At 50.9% G+C, this 19366-nt stretch overlaps 1 protein-coding gene across 4 annotated transcripts in view; it reads right to left on the bottom strand.

The window, feature by feature from the left end:
* The window catches only part of RNF19A (ring finger protein 19A, RBR E3 ubiquitin protein ligase), a 498540-nt gene that overhangs the window by 231179 nt on the left and 247995 nt on the right, over positions 1 to 19366 (bottom strand). For all 4 annotated transcript variants that reach the window (XM_085605173.1, XM_085605174.1, XM_085605172.1 and 1 more), the window contains one exon: positions 18581 to 18728. In XM_085605173.1, coding sequence (XP_085461299.1) covers positions 18581 to 18728 — 148 coding nt within the window. The remainder of the gene's footprint in view (positions 1 to 18580; positions 18729 to 19366) is intronic.

Here is a 19366-nt window from a genome sequence, read left to right as displayed (position 1 = left end):
ACGTTCGGAAGAAATACGCACCCGGATAGTACGGGATGTTCTGGAAAAGATATAAAAAACGAGGTAATACCACCATCTTGATCAGCGAGGCCCTGCCCGCCATGGTAAGCGGAAGAGACACCCAGCGAGTAACATCCTCTGCCAACTTAGTTATGGCCGTACCGTAATTCAGCCGCACCGTCTCCTCCCGGACCTTTGAAATCTGGACCCCCAAATATCTGAGATCCGACTCACACCATTCCAGCGGGTAGTCCAGAGGAAAGCGACCCACTGCAGGCGTCAGGGGAAAAAATTGCGACTTCTTCCAGTTTATTTGAATGCCCGACAAGCGCCCAAACACCAAAAATTCTCGGAGCAACGGATTAAGGTTAACCTGCGGATCCACCACATACAACGTTAAGTCGTCAGCATAGAGAGACACATCAATCTGCCGTTGGTAACATTTAAAAGCACTCTGTTTATGCAATTGGCGGATACGGCACGCCAGAGGTTCGATCGCAATAGCGAATAGCAATGGGGAGAGCGGGCACCCCTGCCTGGTACCCCTAGTCATCAGAAACGAGTCGGACACCTCACCATTAATTAGCACTCTCGCTTTCGGGTCGGTATAGAGCAATTTGATCCATGCAACAAATATTTTGGGAAAGCCCATCCTGTACAAAATGGCAAACAGGTAATTCCACTCAACAGAGTCAAATGCCTTGGTGGCATCAAGAAATACAGCTGCTACGGGCAGTTCCGGCGCTATCGTATTTATCAAGGAGAAAAGCGTACGCAAATTGCTAGCAGTCGAGCGACCCGGGACAAACCCCGACTGATCTGGAAGAGCAATTTTTGTCATGAGCAGGGAAAGCCTAGTGGCCAGCACCTTCGCCAGAATCTTTGCGTCACAGTTAATTAGGGAGAGCGGCCTATATGAATCACACTCTGCTGGTTCTTTTCCTGGCTTCAACAGCGAGGTGATCAGTACCTCCCTCATTGTCCCTGGCAGCACTCCCATCTCCAGTGATTCCTCATACACCTCCCGAAGCACCGGAGCCATGACATCAATATAGCATTTATAGAATTCTGCTGGTAGTCCATCAAGCCCTGCCGCCTTACCATTACTCAGAGACATAATCGCCTCCCATATCTCATCCAGTTCAAATGGAGCCCCGAGAAATTCCCTATGGTCATCGCTTAACCAACATAACGCCACATCATCTAGAAAGTCCCCAAACACCGCCTCCCCACCACTGCGGGCTTCATATAATTCCTCATAATGCGCAGTAAATTGACCTAATATTCCCTTCGTATCTTGATGTAGGGTCCCTCCCTGCTCTCTGATCTCTAGAATATGTGTGGGTCCCCGTGCATGCCTAGTAATCTCCGCTAAGGCGCGACCTGGTCTCTCTCCTTCACAATATCGGCGGGCTCGCCAATATCGGCCCCTGAATTTGGACTCCCTATCTGCTTCCTGCTCGTACAGCGTGAGCCGTTCTCGGAATTCCTTATGGATCGGACCCATCGGTTCCCGGGCCATCCTGGTTTCCAGCTCCGCTAGTTCAGACTCTAATTTGGTGAGCGTGCCTCGTATTGTTTTTAGGACACCAAAGCTCTTAGATATGTAGTACCCCCTGACCGTCACCTTAAACGACTCCCAGATGGTCTCAACACTGTCCACCGACCCCTTGTTGCGGGGAAAAAACTCCGCTATCTCGTCCCCCAATTCCGCCTAAAACACCGGATCCAATAGTGCCGTGGGTTGCATCCGCCACCTGGGTGCTGCCCTACAGTATCCCGGGATCGCCACCTGCACCAATACCGGACAGTGATCCGAATACGACCTCGGTAAGTGCGCCACTCGACCTAGATCCACCGCCAAGCCAGTAGACAGAAAACAGTAATCTAGCCTGGCCCAAGAGTTGGCATATGTTGTGAAGTGCGTCCCCTCCCGGACCCCAGGATGCACAAACCTCCAACTATCTACGAGTCCCCCTTCTGCCACTATTCCCGCCATGACGTCCCTCGCTCCCTTATGGTATTGCGGGCTACCATCCGACCTATCAAGCCCTGAGGTCATTGTGAGATTAAAATCCCCCCCCCATATGACATGCATGGAACCCGTGTTCAGTATCTTGCCCCATAGCATAGTGAAAAAGGCAGGCGAATCCACATTTGGCCCATAGCAGTTTACAATCGTGACCGTATCAGTACCAAGTCTGCCCCACAACAAGACAAATCTCCCTTCCTTATCCGTAAGGTCACCCAGCATCACAAACGGCACCGCCTTCTTGATCAGTATCGCCGTTCCCCTGGCATACCCTGAATACGAGGAGAAGCTCCGCACTGCCGCCCATTTGCTGGCAAAAGTTTAAGTGGCCCGGGGACTAAGATGCGTCTCCTGTAACAATGCAATTTGCACCTTATGCTGTTCCAGATAAGCCACCACCCTCCTACATTTCCTGGCGTCATTTAACCCCCGGACATTCCAGGTTGCGATAGTGACGTGTGACTTACACGCTTTGTCAGCCATGCGTCGTTAACCTCCCAAGAACCAAAGCAGTCACCCAGATCTGCCTGCAATGACCACCCCGGGTGCCTACCGCCCACCAATAGCCCCCCTCTACCCTATCAGATCGAATATTCAGAAGTGGCCCAGTCCGTAGCGTATCATACTCCAGCCCATGCCCTCCTCCATAGACAAAAAACCCACTTCCAGTACTATTCTCTCTCGCCCGTTCTGGAACTCCAAACATACAAACCATAGCAACATCCCGTGTTCCCACCCTCCTCCCACTGAAGCAAACCCCAACCTGCCAGTCCTGGAACCCCCCCTTCCCGCCCACAATTGCCCCAAACATCAGGGCAAGTACATTCCCCAAACCCCAACCATATACTTGGGTATTTCCCATCCGGAAGCGAACCTAGGTGGCACCACCAGTTCCCTCCCCAGAAACGCCAGCCCGGCCACACATTGTGCAGTCCAGCTAGATGAAACGAGGAGGCGTCCGGCGCTAGAACTGGATCCACCCGGGTCCCACAATAAGCAAATCTCTGCCTCCCTTATCAACAGCCAACACTGTGCCACACCCCATGCAATCTTAAAAGGATTCTCCTGCTGTGCCAGCGCCCCACAACCCAACGCCACCCCACCATGCTCGCAGCCACGCAGCCCCCAGGCCTAACCAGCCCCCCAGCGCAATGTCTCACAGCCGGCAACACCAGTCCCAATTCTCGGGGAACCCCCTCATCTGCACATGTGGTCTAATATGCCAGCTACGGTCACCCCACTCACAGTTCACCGTCCACCAGCTCCTCACGCCCAGGGTCCTCGTCGTTCCCAGCTCCAGCCTCTGATCTGCGGGAGCGCTTGTACTGTTTGATGAAGTCCTCCACCAACTGAGGATTCGTGAAGAACTTCTGCCTCCCCTGGTATGTGACCCGCAGGCGCGCCGGGTAAAGCAGTGCATAATCCAATTGCAAGTCTCATAGTTTCGCCTTGACTGCTATAAATTTCCGACGTTCCTCCTGCACCATCGGTGTGAAATCTGGATACAGCGTGAAGGAGTTGCCATCGTAGGATAACGTGCGCGTACTCCGTGCGGCCCTTAAGGCGGCGTCCCGGTCGCGATAATTGAGCATCCGCGCAATGATCGGCCTGGGCGCCGCTCCCGGCTTTGGTCTGGGGCCCAGGGCACGGTGCGCCCTCTCCACAATAAATTGGGGAGAAAAAACGTCCGATCCAATCGCCGCCACTAACATCTTCTCCACGTATTCCTCCATTTTGCCCACATTCGTCGACTCCGGAATACCTACGATGCGTACATTATTCCGCCTACTTCGCGCTTCCAAATCCTCACTCTTAGCAGCGATAAGGCGCAGCAGATTGTCCATTCTGGATAACTGTGAGGTGTGCTGCGTCACCGTATCTTCAGTGTCCGATATCCGCTGTTCCTCCCCCGTGATCCGTTCCTCTTGGACGTCCAACTTCTGCACCACCGCATCCATACGGGACGACATTCTGTCCACTTTATCAGCAATCGTCGCAAACCCCTGACGCATCTCTCGCAAGACATCTTGTAAATTGGCGCCGCATCTGCCAAACCTCCTGCCGGTACCGGCGGCTCCGCCGGACCACGAGTCTCTTCCACAACCTTGAGCGGCTTCTTACTAGCCTCAAACGTGAGTTTGGGCTGTTTCGCATCTGTCCTGCCCATGTTGACCTCCGGTCAGTTCTCTCCGCCAGCAGCAGCAGACGACCCCCCAGGACCAGAAGCAGCGTCGACGCTCCCTCCGCACTTCCCTGGAGCTCCTGTCCTTCCGCACTCCGCAAGCCCAGGCTGTCAGTATACTCGAGCGCCGTGTAGGAGGCCAGCCGCCACCAGCTTCACCCTCCACGCACTCTCACCAGTCTCCTCGGTCGGCCAGCAGCCGCGCCAGCACACCAGGGAAGCAAGCCACGTGCAGTCCGTGCCACCGTCCTGTACAGCACCCCCGATCTCCTCTGCGGTCACCAGCAAGGCAATGCGCAACTCAGCATTCCAAATCACCTCCTGGGTTCGCAGCCGCACTCAGGGGCTTCCAGCTCCTCCAGTCCCAGTGTCCCAGCCCAGTGTCTGCTCACTCTCTCGGCCGTGCTCCAGACCGGCCTTCCTCGGTGCCTGGGGGGGCCTCCGCTCCGTGTCGTCCGTAATGCCCGAGACAGGGGGGCGGGGGGGGGGGGCTGGGGGGGGCGACACCACTCACCCCTACGCAGTCACGATGTCGCTCGACTTCCCCGCAGCAACCCGCCACTAAGCACCCCCAGGAAGCGACGAAAGTAGCGCTCTTCCAAAAACGGAGGGGGGGGGGGGGTGGGACTCCCCGTCAACAAGCGCCTCCAGCTCCTTCAACAGATCCCCGCTCTGTCCCGCTCCGCAGCCATCGCCAAGGCGCCGTGTCTCTCGGATGTGTCGTTCCCGGTCCCAGCGTCCACGGCCTGCAGCCGTTATCGCAGCCCCGGTCTCTCCTACCAGCGTGATCCGGCAAGGCAGCTCCGCTCTTCTGCGCCACTCGCGCGCCGCCGACAATGGGGCGCCGTTCTCTGGCACCGGCCGTCCGTTGTCCTTCAACCGCAGCCAGTACCCTCCGGTCACCTCACCACTGCTCCTCTCTCAGTTTCGGCACTCAGGTGTCCCAATTAAGGATAATTTAGCGGATAATAACCGCCGGACAGCGGGAGCCCTACATGAAGGCTGCCATTCACCAGTGCGCCACCTAGCGCCCCAAAAATGGGAGAATAACTTGAGGATGTAGTTCCCATTCGTGGATCTGTTAACTTTGACGACTGAGGAGATCTGCAATTTGATTGTTTACTCTTGGAAGATGTTCTGCATGAAGATATATTTTTTGAGGTATGGTCCATCTCCACATGCTTTGAGCTAGGTGTGAGAGCTGTAATGAGTGTGTCCCTCCCTGTTTTTGTATGTAGTACATCGCTGTCATGTTGTCTGTATGAACTAGGACAGCTTTGTCTTGTAGATGTATGTGAAAAGTTTTCAGTGCTAGAAAAATTGCTAGCAGTTCCAGACCTGTCGGAGTCGGCTTTGGAGACTGAGACCAGTTCTTCTTCTTCGCCCTCTAAGTCTATACCGGGAACCTCTGAATCTTCTACAAAGATGTCTGGTACGGAGCCGCTGTCTCTTTGCATTTCGTAGCGCCGAGCCCGATGGTCACAAAGAGTCTTTTTCAATCGGAACGATCGACACGCCTCAAAGTCCTTCTCGTCGTGTTACGGGGATGAGCACAGGTTGCAGACCTGGTGCAGGTCAGTGCGTGGGAACTTAGCACGACACCCGGGATATAGTTTAAATGGAGTCTGTTCCATCGACGTCTGGCGTGGTCGACATGGGTAGGCCCAACGGCTCGCCTCGAAGTTCTCGATCGAAGGTTTTACAAATTTACGATGCGCGTCGAGTGGGAAACCACGATCGAAAGACAATACCATTGAGGGTAGAGGATTGTGCGTCGAAGGGGTTAAAAAATGATACCAACTGGAGCACCACAATACACAGCCGAACCCGATGGCGGAAAAAAACAAACTAAGGTTGGAGTCGATGCCCAAAAGCACTGTCACCAAAAGGAGGAGTCACCTACCTCGTGACTACAAAGACTTCTTTGAAGAAAAACAAAGTGCAAACATTTGGGCCCAACACCAGATGGTGATCTATGCTAACGCATATGATCTACAGCTCATATGCCTCGAACATATATTAGTTGTGAAATATCTCTCTAATCTCATAGCTCAAGTGCACACCACACCTCATGGACTCCACGAAATCACTTGGAATTCTGCTTGATAAGAACCTAAACATGCAAGAGCACATCAGAGCATCTACCAAAGGAGTGAACTTCCAACTGTGCATCCTAAGAAAACTCAAACCCTACCTTCCCCAAGAGGATTTCAAATCAGCAGTGCAAGCACTGGTCATCTCTAGACTAGAATACGGCAGTACTACTCTATGCAGACTGCCGAAACTCCGTTTAGCCCCAATCAGAGCATCTCTAAATGCTGCTACGAGTCTCATCACAGGTTCTAAGAAGACCAACCACATCTCGCCAGACCTGAAATCACTCAACTGGCTTCGCTTTGAGGCAAGGATCCAATTAAAGATTGTTTGTATGACCTATAGAGCTCTACACTTTAATACCCCACTCTAGCTGACAAATAAGATGGAACTATCTGGGTGCTCCCGGTCCACAAGGAGCACCGTCACCTTGCTGCTCAAGCCAAAGAAATTCAATAAGCTTAAAACCTACAATTGCCCCGAGAATGTGGAACTCCCTTCCAGTGGAAACAAGACTGATGCCATCCACATTTGCCTTCAAAAAGGAAGTGAAAGCTCTACTAATGAACAATGCGCTGATCTAGAAGCTTTGCTCCTTTTGCCTCGAGACTGTTTAGCTATCTTAACTATTACATGTCATTTGTTGCGACCCATTGTCGGATGCCATAATGTCATTTTTGTTCTTGATGTATATTGCCCTAATTTTCTTTCTACCCTAGCCTTCTCCCTATGTCCACCATTATGTCATTTTTGCTCTTGTTGCATATTGTCCTACTTTTACCTTGATTTGTCTCCTTTAGCTGTTTTCCTATGTCTTCTTCAACCGGATGTAAAGCGCTCGGATACCCACTTGGGTCATATTCGCGCTATACAAAACTTAAAAATATATAAATATATATTCCCCTGTTTTCTTAAGTGAGCTGCATTACTGTAATACACTTTAAAAAAAAGCCTCGGTGAGGAACATCCTGATTCAAGACACCCTGGAAAGGACAGAGATTACGCTGTTAAATTTGTATGCTCCCAATGTTGTTGAACTGCATTTCTTTGAGGGACTCCAGGACTTGCTGTCGGACAGTGTGGGTTCTTCCATAATCTGGGCGGGGGATTTGAATTGTGTTTGGTCGCTATCCACCCAGGGAAAGTACTAAGTAACTGATGGCGGGTGCGCTGACGAGGGCAATGCAGAATTTGGTTCTTTTGGATGAGTGACTTATCTTACACCCCGGTGGTTGAGAATATACATGCCACTCTCGGACACATAATACTTACAGCCGACTTGACCATGTCTAAGTGGGTGTTTTGGATCATTCCCGGATAGGCGAAGTGGCACACATGGTCAGGTTCCTGTCTGATCATTCCCAGACCTTCCCGACTTTGGCCTGGGGTGGGAGGCAGGACTGATACCTAGCATGGCACATGACCCCTGATCTGCTCATGCAGGCTACATGTAAGGTGGACTTGCGGACTGTTATAGAAAATTTATTTCACAGAAAACTTGGGGACCATGAACACCATGGCAGTCAAATGGAAGGCATTAAAAGTGGCACTGCAGGGGGAATGCACAGGTACTGTCTGTGGGGTGCGCATTCGACTCATAGCAGATTGAAGACTCAGCTGGTCCGGTTAGCAGTCCTTAAGAAACAGGAGGTATATACAGCAGGGGTGTGCGCGGTAATCCTGGCCCACAGAGAGCCCCACTCCCTCTGGGATTCATTAGACAAATCTGGCCTTAAGTCCTAGGGCCTTTCACCAGCTGAGGATGCAAAATCAGGACAGCTGGGCCACTATGCACCCTCAATGGCTGCTTTGTGTCATCTGAGTCCACAATGGACTCTCATGGCCTTTGTTTGCTACAAGGAGGCAGGTACCCCAGGTATTAGTCCTGTGAGACTCCGATTGTTCCTGGGGGTCTCTGGCTTGGTGGGGGGACAGATCTGACCTTCTTAAGCACAGGTACCTCTTACAGGGGGATGCTGCATCGGCATGGCCGGGGAGCGGCAACTCGGTGAACGAATTTGCGTCTTCCGTGCCTGCGGACTGCAGGGGGGTAGCTCCTCTGCTGCAGGGGGGGTAGCTCCCATACGCCAAGGGAGATTGCTGGAAATTTTGATGGGCTAGCAGTTGCCCAGGGTTCTCAGGAGATGCTCAGATGCAGGTGGAGTCGATTGTCACGATTGTCGAGACAGGTGCAGGCAGGGATTGGCACCCAAAGTCCATAGCAAGTCTTCAGTTCTCACTTTTTTTGCGGCTCTTCTTTGTCCTCTTCTTCTGGATCCATTGAATCTGAGTTCCTGGCATCAGAGGTGCCTACTAAATACTCAATTAAGGTGGCGTTTAGCCAGTGGGCTACTTACCTTAAGGGTGTCTACACCCTGTATATGACCACTTCCTGTGGGAAGTGTACATAACCCTAAACCAGAGAGCCTAATTCCACTACAAGCAAAATGGTGGAATTCTACATTTTTTAAGCCCACCTTAGGGGTAAAACTAGCCTGAGGGGGGCATATGCCTCCTGACAAGTGAATTTTCCCGCCTGCACTTGTGCCAAATGGGCCTAGGCAGGGGACTACATCGCCCCTGTCTGGGGAAGCCTTTGGTTGCATATCAAAGGCGGTAGAGGCCTTTTGAAGCCTCCTCCCTTGATATGCTGATCACTTAGCCATTCTGATTGGAGGAGGTGACAACACCTCTGGCCGGAGTAGGCACTGTTTCAGCCCTCAGAGAGTGCGAGCTCTCACATGCAGGGGTCAGAAACCTGTCTGTGGTGGCAGGCTGGTCTACACCAGTCAGCTAGTACTCTAGTAGCCGGTAGGTTTTTAGTTGGCACCTCTAAGGTGCCCTCTGGGTGATTGTATTAATACATGCATCACTGGAATCAGTGTGAGCTTATTAATAGGAGATGTTTGATACCAAACAACTCTAGTTTCAGTGAAGCCATCATGTAGCTGGGTAACTCGTTTTCAGCAGTGTCCAGCACATGTATTTAAAATGGCTTCCCTGTTCACTGGCAATATCTAAGAAACAAATTCGATATCACACGGGCATAATTGCTCAGGCAGATATGTCCACACATGTAATATAGTTCACTCTGTCTTAGGGCTGTAATACCGGCTGTAGGGGTGGTTTACCTATAATGCATGCAGAGCCTGCATGCATGTCACAGAGAAGGTGTGCCATGTTGTGTCTTCACCTTTCTCTGCATCATGGCATGCTGTCTGTATTGGCAAGTTACATGTTGGCGCGGAGGGGTCCCTTAGGGTGGCACAATACATGCTGCAGCCCTTAGGAACACTTGTTATCTTGTTATGTCTCCTTGCCCTAGGAACCAGGGGTGCCATTTACTAGGGACCTAAAGGGGGTGCTAAATGTATTGCCTATTGGGGGAACAATTGTACAGTTTTAGGGAAAAAGATCTGGCATTGGGGACCAGGATAGCAAGAACTCAGTGCACTTCTGTCAAAATTGCATCAGATGCCAGGCAAATAATGTGGGGGACCATGTCAAAAAGGGGCACTTTCCTACACTTGCTAAGTTTATTGTGCCTCTGGCTTGAATGATGTTCTGATAGCCACACCAGTGGAGGCTCGATCTAATGAGTCGACAGCTGCACTGATAACTTTGTTGGATATCAGTGAACTTTCATTTACTTGCCCTATGTAATCTTGTTGCCTACGCTTGGTAAAATTATACATTAAAGACTTCATTCAGTCTCTATGGTATCTCTCTGGTGTCAACCCAAAAGAGCAGTGTAACTGGCATTTTTAAGATGGACAGCAGCTGTACCACATACTTTTTTACCCATCAAGTCCCATTTTTACGTTTCTTTTCTGGAGATGCAGTGGTTTTATAAGAGCTGATGCATGTTACCTTCTAACTGAATGGACAATGAACGAGTCTGGCTTAGGGTAATTTGTTTTTAGTAAGTCTGGATCTTACTGTGGAACTTTATATTTCTTTCATAACCTTGGTGCAGATAACTAAATTGTTGCAGGTGTGAGGAATTTTTCCTCAGCAATAGTCAGTCGTCCTAGTACCAAAGGGAGTAGGCATTTTGAAGCTGCTCCTGACAAACGTCTCGAGCATAACTGAGACTGTTGGTTTTGAAGTCTTCACAGAAATGTTACATTTGATGCACCTCTAGCCAAAATCTCATGAAAGGAGTTAGTATAATAAACGGAGGATGCATGAGAAGGAATAGCCAAGGGAATTCTGGAGTATACAACAAATGTGTATCAGAGTCTGAGAAAAAAGATCTCGGTCTTGATAGAGAAACATCAGGTCTCTGTTTTCCAGCAGTGCATTCTCTGTGAGATAAAGGAGTTCTGGGTGGAAGAAGACATTGACAAGACAATGATGTCATCTTGGAAACCATCCTCTGAGAAGGTAACCTGTAGAGGATAAAGAAGTTCCTGAACGGGATCCTCAAAGGGAACAACTAGTAGAATCGGCTTGAATGGTAATGGATGAGGGTCTGATGTCGAAATAGCCCTCCTCAATTGAGGAGGCTTGGAAGTTGACTGCACTTAAGTACTTGATGTCTTCATCAAGAACGAATTTGGAGATGGAGATAAGCCTGATATAGGAGTGCCTTGTGAAGAATGAATAGGCGATATTGAAAAAGACAGCAGAGAAGGGGACCATGATGGAGAGTGAGCTATTTCTGCACTTGAATGAGACGAATCCACAGTAACATATTGGGATTTCCCTCAATGCAGTTTCCTCAATGTTGTTGAAAGGTGGTTTTGACAGAATGGAGATGCTTTGTTGGGGTCTAAGGTTTTATCGACATAAAATGATGATATCTTGACTGTCTCGGATGACATCATTACTCTGATCCTGATGGTAAAAGGGATCGTGATGTGGCTTTGCCATCAAAAACGATCCTCTTGTCTTCAACATAGTTGTCTTTGCCGTCAGCATGCAGCAGGCCATGCAGACTGATGACTCTTGTCTTTATGTCTGTGGTGGGAAGGTATAGAACCCACATTAGAGGGCTGAGGCTCTCTACATCAACTTCAAATAATGTTTTTAGTAGTGACTGTGAACATGTTTGCCTCCTCTTTTCTCGGACTATCTCCCTCTTGGGAAATCCTTACTAGAGCATACCTTCTTAGCAATAGATGCCTGAGGAGTTGTCTCATCTAGCTGGTTCTCATCTACCTCTTCTTCTCAGCCTTCACGTTTTGAAATACCCCTAGAAGTCTGATCCCATATCTGTTCCCAAGAGTTCTTTTGGATATTTTATGGCAGATACTGTAGTCTTTAACAGTATGAGATGGAGCACACATACCACAGACCTTGCTTGTTTTCTACCACAGGAGAGACACTTCTCAAAAGGAGATGGCATTTTGAAAACAACAATTCCCAAAGGTGGTAAAGAATTATTACACAGAGGTGTCTGGCATCGTGAGGCGTAACAGGCGAAGATACCTCGGGCAGTAAAGCTCCCGAAATTCTTGCACGAGTAGTGAGAGGAACGGCAGCCACAAGTCGCTGAAGGAGGAACCTTTCCCAGCCAGTGTGAGAGAAATTTTCTCCATACCTAGTATGTGCCATAGACTTTGATACAATCCGGAGTGTTCAGGAATACGGGGGTTCTCCAGTGTATTAATATGTTCTGAACTGCTGTGCCCAGTGCTATGGCTATCTGCTTCCCACGCCTAGATTTCAATGGCTAAGTGAGCAGATTTGGCACCCCTAATAGGACATAGGCAGGAAACCTAGGGATTTCAGTGCCGAGGTGCTCGTCCACATCATCTAGAATGTGCTTCCAATAGGCCTGAAGATATTTGCAGTCCCACAATAAGTGGACCAGTGTGCCCCTCTTCCCACAGCCCCGCCAACAATCAGGACTTTGCGTCGGGTCAGTTTGGTGGAGCCTCACTGGGGTGTAATACCAGTGATAAACCAACTTTGTAAGTGTCTCAGTGAGGCCAATGTGTGTTGCTGTATGGCTCGCTCGGTAACAAGCACCCTCCCATTCTGCAAGGCTAAGGGGACGCCCCAGGTCTCCCTCCCAGCGCGCGCGGCCCACGTGGTAAGTATGGGTATATCTGGACAGAAGCATCTTATATAGGTCTGAAATTAACTCCTTATCGGAGGCCCGCGTGATTAGCCAGCGTTCGAATGTGGTGAGGAGTCTGGTGGCCTGGGATCAGTTGTCAGGGTGCATAGCCCAGTGTCTAACTTGTAAGTAATGCATACGTTCAGATTCCGGGAGGCCGTAGTCTGCCCGAAGCTGCGAGAAGGGGATAATGTCACCCCTGGCGAACAAGAGACCTAGCGCGCGACAACCAGCTTCCTGCCACAAGCGGTAGGACTGATGGCCGATCCCTGGGCTAAAGTCAGGATTATCCACCAATGATGTGAGTGGAGATGGGAAGGTTGTAAGTCTATAACGTGTGTTAGTCCGGTCCCAGACTGTGAGAAGGGAACGAGTCACTTTGGGAGGGGGGTGATTCTTCGAGAGGAAGGGTAGTTTCATGAGGGACGTACCGGCTACAGCTCGGTCTTGGAAGAGCCAGTGTTTTTCAGATTCAGCCCGGCTCCACTCAACCACATTTTGGAGTTGTGTCGCGTAAAAATAAAGCCTAAGATCCGGGATCCCCAGGCCACCTTCGTGGGGCGGGAGAAATCAAACTGTCTGTTTGAGTCGTGGTTTGCGCCCCTGCCAGATAAAATGGGAAAGTTCTGACTGCACCCTATGAAACCATCCGGTTGGGGGCGGCAGGAGAAGCGTCTGAAATAAATAGAGAATTTTGGGGAGTATTGTCATCTTAATAGCAGCCACTCGCCCCAGCCATGAGGTCTTAGGGTGTTTCCAGCAGCTCAGTGCAGATGTGATAGGGGAGGAGGGAGTAGTTAGAGGTGCGCATGGCCGGTAAGGTCGGAGCCAGGTGTACACCCAGGTAGGGAACAGTATCCATAGACCACTGCAGGGGATAACGAACCTGTAGGACCTCCAGCTCCTGGGGTGACAGGGAAAGAGTAATCGCTATAGATTTGGTCAGATTAATTTTAAATCCCGAGGTGCCGGCAAAAGCGTCCAGTTCCTCCAAAACTGGCCCCAGCACCTGCTCAGGGTTCTCCAAGGTGACAAGCACATCGTCAGCATGGAGGCTGATGGAGTGCGTGTCCCCACCAAAGCGGATGCCTGTGATCTGAGGACAATCTCTAACCCTCTGAGCCATAGGCTCCATATAGAGAGTGAAGAGCAGGGGCAACAAAGGGCATCCCTGCCTCGTACGTCTGTTGATGGGGAATGGGGTAGAGGTGTGCCCATTTATCCGTACCGTGGCGGTGGGGGACTTGTAACAGTTAAAAATGTGTGTCCGCATCTTTTTCCCGATACCGAAATGGACCAGTGTCTGTTCAAGATATGGCCAGTGGACCCTATCGAAGGCCTTCTCCGCGTCTATGGAGAGGAGCATATACTTCCCAGGGATGCGAGAGACCTTCTCTATGAGGTGCGCGACACGTTTCGTGTTGTCACTAGTCTGTCGCTGTGGGATAAATCAGGCCTGGTCAGGGTCCACCATCCCCTGCATGTAGGGGTCAAGCCTGTTGGCCAAGATGCCAGTAAAAAGTTTTAGATCGACATTCAAGAGTGAGATTGGCCGATATGACCCACACTCTGACCTGTCCTTCTCCCTGCCTTAGGGATGACAGCTATCGCCACTTCTAACATGGAAGCTGGGATCGCCCAGGCGTTGCCAAGGAATAAAAAAGCCGAGTGAGCAAGGAGGCAAGAGTCGTGCAGAACTGCTTATCGAAAGCAGCGGTGTAGCCATCCGGGTCGGGTGACTTGCCCAATTTCAAGCGTGAGATGGTCGCGATAACCTCCTCCAGTCTAATCTCCCTCTCAACATGAGCCGCTTGCTCCGGTGTCAGGGAGGGGAGACGGGCCTGTGCGAGATATGCCGCAATTTCGGCACCATCCAGAGGTTGAGCATCATAAAGTTGGGCGTAGAAATTACGAAAGGTCTCAGCAATAGCTGTGTCCTCTGAACGGAGTACCCCTGCACTGTCTCGGATTTCCCAGACCCCCTCACGCATTCGCACCTCCCGGAGCCTATTTGCCAGGAGATGGACAAACTTGTGTCCCCCCCCCATGTAGAAGGAATGCCGTAGCCTCATCGCTGCATATTCTGCCTTGTCTCAGTCAATGGCCGTCAATTGTGCCCGGGCAGCCGTCAACTGCCGCCATATGCGGGGTGCCCCGGTACGTTGGTGCATCTGGTCCAGTTCACGTACCTTCTATGTCAGATCATCCCTCTTTATTTTGCGGTCCGCATTGTCTGCAGACAAGATGGCAATAACCTCTCCTCGGATAACTGCTTTGAGAGCCTCCCATCGCGTGGAAAGGGCAGTGTCTGGGTTATCGTTATGTGCGAGGAAGTCCTCTAGGGCGCTTTGCAGTTGGGCCACTGTATCAGGTCTGTGCAGTAAAGCATCTCGGAAGCGCCAATGTTGAACTGGGCGGTGAAGTGGTGGGAGGGCTAGGACAACCTCCAGCGGGGCATGATCGGAGAGGGCAGCCGTCAGAATGTCCGTTGAGAGCAAAGTGTTACGCAGTGCCTTAGAACCCAGGAAATAATCTAACCTAGCATACGTTTTGTGGGCGTTGGCGTAGTATGAGAAGGCCCGTGACCTGGGGTGTTGGTGTCTCCAGAGATCTGTGAGGTCTAAGTCACGTAGTCTGGCGAGACCTGTGGGTGAAAGGGTGCCCACCTGGCTCGTGCGCTGTGCAGATCTATCCAACTCGTTATCGAACACCAGGTTAGGATCCCCCCTATCAAAATATGACGATCGTGGGTTGCCATAACCTCAGTAAGAGCAGAAAACGTTCCTGACCCTCATTAGATGCATAAATGGACCCCACATGCAAAATATGGCCCCCTACAAGGAACTGGCAAGTGAGCAGTCTACCCTTTATCTCCACCCCTTTCTGTAGCACCTTCCCCTGGAAAGCCCTTGAGACCAAAATCGCTACCCCAGCCGTCTTGTTTAGCTTGGAGGCGAAGAATTGTGTCGGGAATGCATGACACCCAAGATGGTGGCAGTCCTTAGAGAGTAGATGTGTCTCTTGAAGAAGGCAGATGTCTGCCTTAGTACTCTCTATGTAGGAGAGGAGGGTTCTGCGTTTGTTGGGGTTATTAAGCCCTCTCACATTGAGCGTGAGTATCTTAACGGAAGCCCCTCGCATCTAGTGTCCAGAAACAGGTGGATGCCGAGCATGAGCAGCAAGACAGCATAGACCCCACCACGCCAGGGCAGGTGGAAGAACATTATGACACTCCTTGGACCGGTTCACTCCCCCAAAAGAAAAGAACAGGTAGCGGAAAAGAGCAGGAAAAAGAACAGTGCAAGAACCCACAAGAGATAAGCCCAGAGAAGTAAGGCACAACAGGTGCCAAGGAAAGTCCTGAGTTCAGTCATTAGTCCGTCATCCAAGGATGACCAGTAAAGAAGTCTACGGGGGTGTAAAGTGGCCAATGGGCACCTCAACCCCCTCTCCCCCAACCCGGACCACGGCAAAACACAAAGGATATAGCATGGCGGCCAGGCTCAGTCACTTGTTGATGTCTTTGCCAGGGCTCCCGTTAGTGCCTCCAGGACGGCCTGCTGCTCTTTCTTGACCACTAGTGAGTCCGCCCGCTGGGTGCCCCGGCGCTGCTGTCTCCATCTTGGGCGATCGTCGCTGGAGCCGGGATCGGTGTGGTCGTCTTCCTCCGTAACCTCTGGAAGAGAGATCCCCAGTAATTTGCTTGCCTCAGACAGGGAGTGGAGCTGGCAAAGTTTCCCATCGTGCCGGAAGACGAGGCGGAATTGGTGCCCCCAGGAGTAGGTGATATTTCGCTGGCGCAGAGCCTCCGTGATGGGCTGGAATGTCCTAAGTTTCTGGAGAGTAATGGCAGCTAGGTCTTGGTAGAGGGCCAGTGACTGGTTGCGAAAGGTGATCGGCTGAAGCAGTCTGGCTTTACGTAGGATCTCCTCCTTAGTACGGAAGTTCTGGACGCAGATCAGGATGTCTGCCGGGGGTGCCGACGGTGCCCTGAGTGGGCCAACCCTGTGTGCTCTGTCCAGCTTCAGGTCGGAGTCCGGCGGGTTGCCCAAGATGTGATTGAAGAGTGCACGTACGTATCCGAAAAGGTCTTATGGCGGCAAGAGTGATTTTCGATATCTTCTAGGTTGGATTGGACATCTACCCGCTGCTCGTGTATACGAAGAACTTCTTGTTGCATGGTCGCCAATCAGGTGTCACGAGCGTCGCTCTTGTCCTCCCAAGGACGCCACCCTCTCACCTAGGTCATCAACATCCTTGCGTATGTCCTTTATCTCTGCCGGGAGGTCTCGTTTCACCATCTGGAGATCATCATGCAAAGCTGCAAACAGGGATTCCAGGAAGGCCCGCGTCACCAGTGTGTCCTCAGCAGTGGTCATTTGTGTATCCGCACCCTGCCGGCCGGGAGTTGTCTGGCTGCCGCTCTGCACACGGGCAAAGTGGGCCTTAAGGGAGTTCTCCTTGGCGGCCGATTCGTCTCTTCTGCCCCGGAAGGATGACATGCTTCGTTCCCCACTCCGCACGGGGCCCCGCGACCGTGTAGTAGAGAGCACGGAGAATCTCTATACCCACGCTTCACCCAGCCGAGACAGAGAAACGCCGGGCTTTGTACCCCTGGGGCAGCAAGGTGCCCGCTGGAGCTCCGCGGGGTCCCTCCACCGCAACGAGGCGTCGCCGCCCTCAAGCCTTCAGAGTGGTGCAGTATTTGCCCGGCTGCTGCGGGTACTTCAGACCAAACTTGTGCCTTTTATCTCGGTCTCCCCCAGCAAGGTGCAAGGTGGCACGAAGGAGATGCAGGGCCGGGACGCACCAGGGCTACACAGGTCTCAGAAGAGCAGGGGTTCCGGGAACGTGTGATAGTTAGGCTGAGGGCCACACCAAGCAGGGGCTCGGCCCCGAGAGTCCGCCCTGCAGTGACCAGATGAGCAGGGGCGGTAGGCCCGTTCCGGGCAGGCACAGTCCCAAATTCACTGCTTCTCGCGGGCTGGCCGCCTCGCATGCAAGGCCCTTCGATGGCCCCGGGTAACAGAGAGCACAGCTGATCTCAAGGCATCCCGCGACGCCGAAGGCTGGGGTATCGCTGCGTAGGCCGCGTCGCTCACCTCAGACCGTGAGTCCTCGCGGTGGCAGTCGCGTTCCTCGGGCGCCCCTCGGCTAGGCCGCCGCTCCACACTGGGCCTGGACTTCAAGGCCGCCACCGGCCGCCGCTACTGCTGCTTGCTGGCCTCAAATAGTAGGATATGCCTCGGCGTCCAGTATTCCACCTCCGTCATGCTGTAGCGACTCGCGGGTCAGCGACGTCAGCTCAGATACCAACGACCGTGGCCGCACCTCCCCCAGCGGCACGCTCGCGTCCGGGAGACAGGCCTGGCAGGGGCCAAGAACCGCTGGAATGCTCACCGAGAGCCCGGGAGACCCAGCAGAGGAATCCCCGGCTGTCACCAGGTAGTGTAGGGTTCAATTCTGCCGGCACCTGTGCGATCAGAGGCCGATGCTATTGCTTTTGGTGCGGCGGGTGGAGGAGAGAAAGCAGAGCACGTCCTAGCTCTCCGCCATCTTGGCCACGCCCCCTTATCCTACTCATTAGAAGGGTGTTAAAACAGACTGAATATCAAATTATGTCTAAAGAGCTAAGTTAGAAAGAAAAAACTGAGGTAGAAAACTTAACACGCTCTCAGATCATTCTCACAGGAGCTGGAAAAAATAACTGATTGGGTGAGCCACACTGCCAGAGTAATGCATTATAGCTAGAGGAATGTCTGGTTATTTATAAATAGACAGGACTCTTTTCCTTCTGTTTGCAAAAAAAGTCTACCAGGTTATGTTTGTTTTCTGATCTTACATTTTAACCTGCCTTACAGGGTGCTAATCATTCTATGGACATTGGCACCCTATGCTGTATTCTATGAACAACATATCTATGATAAAGTTCTCTGGGTCCACACCTACAGCGGGAGATCATTCAAGCATTTAGTACCATCAATGAAGATATTACGACGCAGAATAGAGGTTACAATACTATAATTACATCTAGAATTGCAATTTTAAAATCCAAACAAAGGCTAACGCCATTTTAGTTCTACAGTACCAAGGAGTAATATTAGAGTCAAAGCTATGTTTAGGAAAAAAAAAAAATCAGCTTATTCTCAGACTTAAAGTGTATACAATGCATATAAAAATAACTAAAAACAATTGACCCACTCACCTGAGATAATGAAGGTCAGAGATCTCCTTCATGCAAAGCCAACAGAACTCACAACCACAGACAGCACAAGTCATGTGATTACAGCTACCATCATTCATCTTTATTATGTAGGCAGCGCATCGTGGGCATGGTTTTATGTCATCCGTAGCTAACAATCAAAAGAAAAAGAATCTGTGTAACAGCCTTCTAGCACCATTACTCTGATCTAGACACATGAAACAAATTAAGGGGGCAAAATGATTAGAACAAACGTCTAGGGCCTTTTTCTGTTCGCTTCTTGCTGCTCCAGTGCACGATTTTGTGGAGCCTAAGGCACAGCGAATGCTTATATCTAGTGATAGAGGGTCAAGTTGGTTGCTTACTATCATGTAAGGCAGCCCGACTTGTTAAGATTCTTTTTACCTATCCAAATAGGAGAACCAAATGAAAACCAAAACAAGCTGCAAAGAAAATCAGATTTTCTAGTTAGCATATCTTCCACAGAGTAGCAAACCCCACAAATCCTCTCATTCCTGTAATAACATGCAGAGCAATCTTTCAAAAACCATTTGGCTAACCCTTCCAAAAAAAAAAAAGTATTTTGATTCCCAAAGACATTATTCTCATTGAACCTTTTAAACAAAGTATTAAGTCGTCTATCTCGGATTGCAGCAGTAAGAAATTATATATGGTTTAAAGCATGGTACTCATAAAATAGCTTATAGTACTTAGGGATGTCAACTGCATATCCCTGTGCTTAGAAAACCAAAGTTTCAACCTCTAATAACAGTTCTCACTGTAATGTAG

The sequence above is a fragment of the Triturus cristatus genome, chromosome 5_1, assembly GCF_964204655.1.
Source record: "Triturus cristatus chromosome 5_1, aTriCri1.1, whole genome shotgun sequence".
Classification (NCBI taxonomy): domain Eukaryota; kingdom Metazoa; phylum Chordata; class Amphibia; order Caudata; family Salamandridae; genus Triturus; species Triturus cristatus.
The sequence above is the reverse complement of the archived record's forward strand: the minus strand, read 5'-3'. Positions and strand labels throughout refer to the sequence as shown.